Genomic DNA, 7,537 nt, shown 5'->3' with positions numbered 1-7,537 from the left:
ACACACACACACACACACACACACACACACACACACACACACACACACACACACTTGCTGTACCGTTGCCCGCTGAATATTGGTTTTTATGTTAAAGTATGTGTCTCCAGCCACAGTCTGAAGCCCAGTGAAGGAAGACATGACAAACGACTTTGGCATTTAACATGACAGACGCCCTCTCCCTCTGTCTCTGTGCTGCTATGTGAGTGTGTGTGTGTGTGTGTGTGTGTGATGTAAGTCTGAGGCTACAACAGTGGCAGGTGTGAAAACCGCAACCAGTAAAGAAAAATGCAACTTGTCACACGTGTCCCCAGGTGAACAACACATCCCGACCTGTAATCACTTTTGTAACCGTACTGTAAATTACATATCCTGCGACGCCTCTTGCACATCGTTATTGGATTTGTATGCTTATATTGAGCAATAATCAACAATCAAACCTAGTGCTTGTTTACTGTAGTGTTTATTTAGCGTGTTTACGGAATTTTAGGTCCCGAACAATCCCTATCATAGCTCCCCTGATGAAAGCATACAACCGTAGCATGTTCGCGAGGCGCTACTCTGCAAACATTGGATTACGAAGTGTTATGTTTCATAATTTTATAGCCAGTGGTTTGAAACAGAATTGGGATTTTTTTTTCCCCGCTATAAACTCAGGCCTGTTCACGAGGCCAAGGCACTGGCAACCTTTTTGCAACGTAGAAGCAGTGCTTGTATGTTTTCATCTGGGATACTGGCCTCTTTCTCTACCAGTAATCTGTGGTGTTCTTTACTGTGTACACTTGTGCGGGTATATATGTCGAGATGCACGTCTTCTTACCTTTGCAAACTGGTCTGTGGTCACTCCAGGCTGCAAAAACTTCTGCTACTCTCTGGCAGCTGATGGTTTTACTGCCCTGAAGCACATAGTCTTCTCCACAGCTGAACTGCACCACGCTGCCAATGCTACACACACACACAGAGTCAGGCATATAGACAAACAGGAATAGAAGTAAATGTACGCACAGATACAGACACGTTTGTTAAAGACTACATGTTTGCTTGTGAATGCTTAAGTTGTACCTGAAGTCATTGCCGTGGCGTTTTCCGTTCTCTGGCTCGCCTGGGTCAGGGCAGGAGTTAGACGCCTGTCTCACACCTCCTTCATTTACTACACAGACAGACAGACAGACAGACAGACAGGTGGAGAGCCAGGACAGGCAGGTTAGACCAAGAGGCTTACAGTAAAGCAGTAGATGAAGGTGGATCATTGCTGATTCTAGTGCTGAGTTTAATTTTCTGCCCCCTCTGCATTTTTGAACCCATTTCTGTTTTATGTTCACGAAAGCCAAGAATATCCAATAGTTATTATAAATAAGTGCATTATAATTTGATTTTCTTTCTATCAAATCAACACCACGGAGCTGCTTCAGTGCACCCCGGCTTCACTCTGAAACCACATTTGTCTGTCATTAATTTGACAGCATTCAGTTCTTCCCGGCGCCCCGCTTTTAGCGTCGGTCCTGGAAATCTGCCTGCCTCATCACTCGCAGAATTCACTTCGCAAGCGGCAGGAAACAGGTTCGACAGGCCCGGAGAAAGACAAACAGACGGGTTAGACGGTTAGGTAGGCAGACAGGGACAGGGACACCGTCTTAATTCTCTCAGAAACACAAGAGCTAATCTTGACAGTAGCACTCCAGACATCACAGATGTAGAACACAGACAACGGACAGAACTGTACGAACACTGTGCGACTGCGACATCACGACTAACGTGGATCTGACAGGACGCATCTCTATTCAGTCTCTAATTATGACACCGCTGTTGTAGTACGTGCATGTGGCTCGTATTTCTTTCTTTCTTTCTTTTCTTGTCTTTGTTTTACTTTTTTTTTTCCTGTTTTGCTTCTGTCTTTTTTAACTTTGCTTTTTTCTTTTTTTTTTTATCTTTTCCTGTCACTCTGTCTCCCTCGCCTCCTTTTCCAAATAAATAAACCCACAGCTTTTTCTTCCTTGGCTGTCCTTAAACGACAATACAGTACAGAATTTGTATTTCTGCAAACCCTCAACCGTTCAGAGTCTCTCCTGCCTTTTGAGCGTTTAAAAGTTTTATAATTTTTAAGAAACATAGCTGCTGGGTTCACTCCGAGCGCCGTTTGTGCATCGGGGGGAAGCCAAAGAAACACAGCTGTCAGGTGAGTGAAAGAAAAGACAAACAACTCCATTCCAGCTGAAAAGCGCTTAAAACTTTTCCAATTTACAAAAGCAGTTTTATTTTTTTTTCCCCTCCCGTAGCACTTTCTTTTTTCTAATACTAAGGATCCATCGTGAGCTGCTTCTAGTAGGTCAAGACACAACAAAAGTATTAGCGGTAATACAGTATCTTAATGAGCTGCACTCAATTGATGACCTATTTTCACTCACATGACAGGATCTCTCGTGTTCCGTAATGAGATCAGGGTGAGGGTAAAGTTATTTGAATAATCCTCGAGTTTCCTGCATCTTTCTTTCACACCAATGAATGTAAATTAGCCACTGGGAGGATTTTTTTTTATTCTTTATCTTTCAGCTGGTCATCCTTTCCTAATGTCTGATGTCAGTAGAATAGAGGGGAAAAAATTGTCCTGGTGTGCTTATTTAATTCAGATATACAGCTAAAAAACACCCTATGGCGTATTTTGATGTCCAAACGCACGGACTGATATTCACATTAGAGTAAATTGTGCTTGTGTTGATTACTTGCTCCATTAGGCAACATGTGGAAGAAATAATTTGCTTTTGTGTTATTTGGATCCTTAAGACTTTATATTTCCTCAGTTTAAACAGGTTGTTTTTTTATGTTACCTTTTTGCTGCAGTGATAAGTCGCTCTTTATCGAACTACATCTTTTCGCTCCGAACAAAGTAAATGAAAGAAATCAGAAAAAAATGAAAATTAGCTGCTGGATTTGCACAATAATAAAAGTTTAAACTAATTCTGGAGCGCTTTTTTGATTTTCGCACATCCAAATTCCTGCTTTTCTTTCTTTTCTTGTCTTAATAGTCCAAGACTTTCATTAGTTTGTAATTAAAAGTGAAAAAAAGCAATCCTGAAGTGTGCTGTTTCGGTATTTATTATTTTGCATGTGTTGTTCTGACTCTAGTTGCAAGACAAACATTCAATTAAGTGTGACAAACACAGGCCGAGTGATAATACTGCCCATTTCTGCTTTCACACGAACACCTTCCCACCCAGGCTGTCTGGGCTATCTGGCTAACATGCATGTACATGTTTAGTGCGTATCAACAAACCCAGCAGGTGGTTGGTGTGTGTGTGTGTTGGTGTGTGTGTGTGTGTGTGTGTTGGTGTGTGTGTGTGCATATTTGTTAGAGTAGATAGTTTGTTGCTTTGTTGGAGCGGCTAATTTGACCATCTGGACTATTCACACTATAACAGAGGGATTGGTTACAGTATCAGTACTGTGTGCACACACACTCCAACAAACAAATCCCAACAAAGTCAGCCCACGCTTACACACACACACACACATACACACACACGTATACATGCATGCACATACACGGAACAACATCTACAAGAAACATAAATGCATATGTGGGCAGGGGACGGACAGACAGACACACAGACAGGCTTTGTGCTTCACTGAAGAGCTAAACCAGTCGGAGGAAGAGCAAATTAGCATCTGAACCAATCAGAGCCAGACTAATTAACACACAAATTCACATCTGTAGAATCAAACCTCAAGCATGACTCTCCAACCTGTCGGGAATCTGCGACGCACCGTACTTCCGTGCTGTTCCCAGCTCAGTCATCGCTTTTTTTTTTTCTTAGTTTATTTTTCTCCATCAGATCACTCAGTATTTAAGAGATTCACACATAAATGTACGACCACACAAACACGAGCAAATAAGGAAAACAGGCAAACTAATTAAAGAAGCATGCAGACCAATTGAAAACAAGCATCTTTGTGTACATGTGGTGCCCTTGTATCCGCCGCATATGTGCATGTTTCTTACATGTGACCTTGTAGGTGGGCTAAAAAAAAAAAAAGTGCATATGTATGAGAAAGAGCCTTTGGGCGGGCAAACGTGTGTGATGAATGTGTGCGCTGTGTTGTTTGTGATTAAACATCAAAAATACATCAAATTCTCATTATTATATGCAGCACACAAACCGCTGACCTCAAAAAACGAGTTTACGGATTTGTGTATGTATGTGAAAGTAGACGGTAGAAGAAGAGCTGTGATAAAGATATAAAGACGTGCGAAAGAAAGTGGGAATTGGATCTGAAGTAAATCTGAAACATGTGAGGGTAAAGTGGTCACTGACAGCGACAAAGTTCTTTCTTTAATTTCTTCTGTGCGTGTTCTCTCATTGTCAGAGGGTTGAAGCGTTAAGCAAAACTGAATTATCCTCATGTGGCCCTCTTTTTGCAATACAGTGCACAAGAACCATTAGCACCCTGTAACGCCGTCCCTTCAGGGTGCCCGACTGTAAGAGCCAGTTTCCAAAGCGACTTATTCTAACAAGCTCACAGAGTTTGGAAGAAACTGGGCTAGTTTCAAAAGAACAGCAGCAAATTAACAGGAAAACTTTTTTGTACTTGGTGAGGGTGTAGTAGCCCCGTTACTGTGGATGTACAGAGATCAGACAAAATAAAGAAATAAATAAAAATATCCACAATGGCGTTTCTGATTTGTCTCCAGCTCTGTGGGATTACAGATCTCCACACTTCAAGACATGTAGATTCCACTGGGCCCCACGACAGAGGAATGATTTCATAAAATGGCTAACTTTAATGACCTGTTTGTAGGGTTGAGAAGAGAAGAGAAGAGAAGAGAAGAGAAGAGAAGAGAAGAGAAGAGAAGAGAAGAGAAGAGAAGAAGAGAAGAGAAGAAGAAGAAGAGGCACGAGTGGGCGGTAAACAATATTACAACAGCTGATTCACATTCCCTGATTAAGCCTAAAGCAAGCCAAAACAAACCATGATTAAGCTTATCAGAACAAGTCATGATTAAATATATCAAAGCAAGCGATGAAGGAGCAAGACACCATGACCAAAACACATACACAAAACATCAAACAACAGAAGCACACAGGAAGTCGAGCAGAATGCAAAAAGCAGCGCTCTTATGAAGGCTTTTGGTGGCTTCAACGTGTTTTGTGTCAGTCGTCAATTTTTGTTTCTGCAAATTGAGGTTATCATATATTACAGATCAGGATGCTTCTATATCGTCAGTGATTAGAGACACAAAAGCGTTTGACCACAAGAGCCTTTCTAAGAGACAAAATGAATAAAAGCAAGAAGCAGTCCAAGCCAAACCAAGCCATCACATGTTAGTTCATTAGCAAAAAAGGGACATTAAGATGTGAACTCACATATTGAAAACTTGTTGCTGGAGTCTTTGCCAGGGAATAATTTAACGCCCCGCGATTTAAAATCTACTGATCGCTTCACTGCAGAGGAGAACAGAATAGAGAAAAAGAGAAGGAAAATCAGAGAACAGATTGGATAAAGTGGGAAAAAAATTATACCGAGCGAAGGAATTTTTTTATTTTTTTCTAATGGCAGATTCTTCTCCCTCACAATGCTGGGAGAGAGAAGAGCATAGCGGAAAAGAAAGTCACAAAGGCAAAGGAAATGGTAAAATGGTGGAAACAGACAGCGAGAGAGAGACAAAAAGAGAAAGACAAAAGCACAAAGAGGAAAGAAAAGTTGGGGGGGAGGGGGAGAAAAAAAAAGGATTTCTACAATAGTATCATTCAGGATTTTTTTTTTGTTTACAAGGAGCTTAATCTTTTCTCTCTCTCTGTCACTCAGACGCATGCATCAGTTGTCGGGCTGTTTTGCTAGAAGGCCCATCATATTGTGAACAAAAGCTGGTAAAAGGAAATTGCAGCTTTAATCAAAATGACAATGATGCAGCTCTGTAATCAAAGCATTCAGATAATGGTACGTTATGGTTCCTTTAATCAGAGCAAATCAAAGACAAGAGGAGACAAACTGGCGGAGGGATCCCTGCGAGCACGGCCGCTGTTTTCCAACACTGGTGGCATCGTTTTCGGTACGAGGTGGGCAGCGTGTGTCGGTGCAACGCCGCATGTATGGTTACAAAGACAGAGCACGGGAGACAAAGTGAGTGGGCGAAGGCTGCGTTTGAATCACTAATAACAAAAACAAAACACCCTGGGGTAATCTCAATTTCACTCCCTCCAGATTTGATTTTTCTTTCTTTTTTTTTCTGCTCTGTCAAAATAAATGAATACATTACCAACATAAATAATGAAAACACAAACATATCTTGTCCTGAGTGACAAAATACGGTGACAAATCACTTTAATGAACGTCTGACAGACATCGCTTCCATAATGACCTGACTAATCCGCTGAATGGTGACAAATGGCAGAAGAGTTAATGCGCCACAATTATCCTTAATGTTATACGGTCGCCACATATATGCTCATACATCAGAGGTATTGAATTACACCATGTATATTTGATGCCAACAGTGTCTATATGCGTGCGCGTATGTTTGAGCCCCTCTCCCATGTTGACGTATCACCAGATCGATTAACGAGCAAACAATTAATCTAATGTAAAGTGGCTGAACATTAGCTCTATTTGTGCACTATTGTGTTAACGAAACAGCGTCACAAATTAATGGAGTTTAACTTTGTGTGTGTGAGACAAGAGGGCAAAAAACAAATCAATCACCAGCCTATGACAATCACTTCTCATTTAAAATACATACATATATATACAGGGTACTTAATTATAAAATAGACGGTAACAACTGTTCTAAGCAGTTCTGTATGCTTTCATGGGGAACACATTGTTTACACATCGAGACTTTGGTATCATGGATAGCATAGTGTCATTGATAGTTCAAAAAACTCCCTGTTGAACACAAACATGTATCCCAAATGTTGCGACAGAGCTGCATATGAACCTTCAGAGCCCAACACCCACATATCGACTCCATAATTCGCCAACATTACACCGTTTATCAAAGCCGGAAACCATGAAAGCAGACAGAATTATCGGATTGTCAACTTTCCAATGGTGCTGGAACTCGTCATCTGTGAGGCGTCGTTCCAAAATCTAAGCTTAAAATCACGATACTTCAAGCATGAACTCAGTGACTCAGCTGTGACCGACGGTAACGTGACAAAGATTCAGTGATTGTTTGGCTGCAAGGTGGCTCGGTGGTTAGCACCGTCGCCTCACAGCAAGAAGGTCGCCGGTTTGCGTTCCGGTGAGGACACTTGGGATCTTTCTGTGTGGAGTTTGCATGTTCTCCCCGTGCAGCGTGTGTTCTCTCCGGGTTCTCGTGGTTCAAGTGAGTCATTTTTCTCCTGCCAGTGCCGACATTTAGTCATAAAGGGTGTAAAGGTAGAGTTTCCCTGTAGCCCCTAAAGAAGTCAATTTGTCCCTGCTCTTTGCACTCTGAAACTGTTACGGTACAGATGATGCTCTGACCATTTCGAATTGAGTTTATTAACACACCCATAGCTGAAAGAAATCTGCTGGCTAAAGATTACTGTTAAGCATTGAC

The 7,537-nt window shown here is 41.5% G+C and overlaps 1 protein-coding gene across 1 annotated transcript in view; it reads right to left on the bottom strand.

Moving 5' to 3' along the window:
- Positions 1-7,537, bottom strand: part of LOC103358536 (CUB and sushi domain-containing protein 3-like) — a gene marked incomplete at its 5' end in the record, with an annotated part of 221,174 nt that overhangs the window by 127,864 nt on the left and 85,773 nt on the right. Inside the window, 3 exons of the mRNA XM_008283549.1 lie at positions 821-945; positions 1,063-1,150; positions 5,361-5,438. Of these exons, the coding sequence (XP_008281771.1) occupies positions 821-945; positions 1,063-1,150; positions 5,361-5,438 (291 nt within the window). The remainder of the gene's footprint in view (positions 1-820; positions 946-1,062; positions 1,151-5,360; positions 5,439-7,537) is intronic.

The sequence above is a fragment of the Stegastes partitus genome, unplaced genomic scaffold (genome assembly GCF_000690725.1).
Source record: "Stegastes partitus isolate 25-593 unplaced genomic scaffold, Stegastes_partitus-1.0.2 Scaffold318, whole genome shotgun sequence".
NCBI lineage: Eukaryota > Metazoa > Chordata > Actinopteri > Pomacentridae > Stegastes > Stegastes partitus.
Note: the sequence above shows the minus strand (reverse complement) of the source record. Positions and strands in the feature narration are given on the sequence as shown.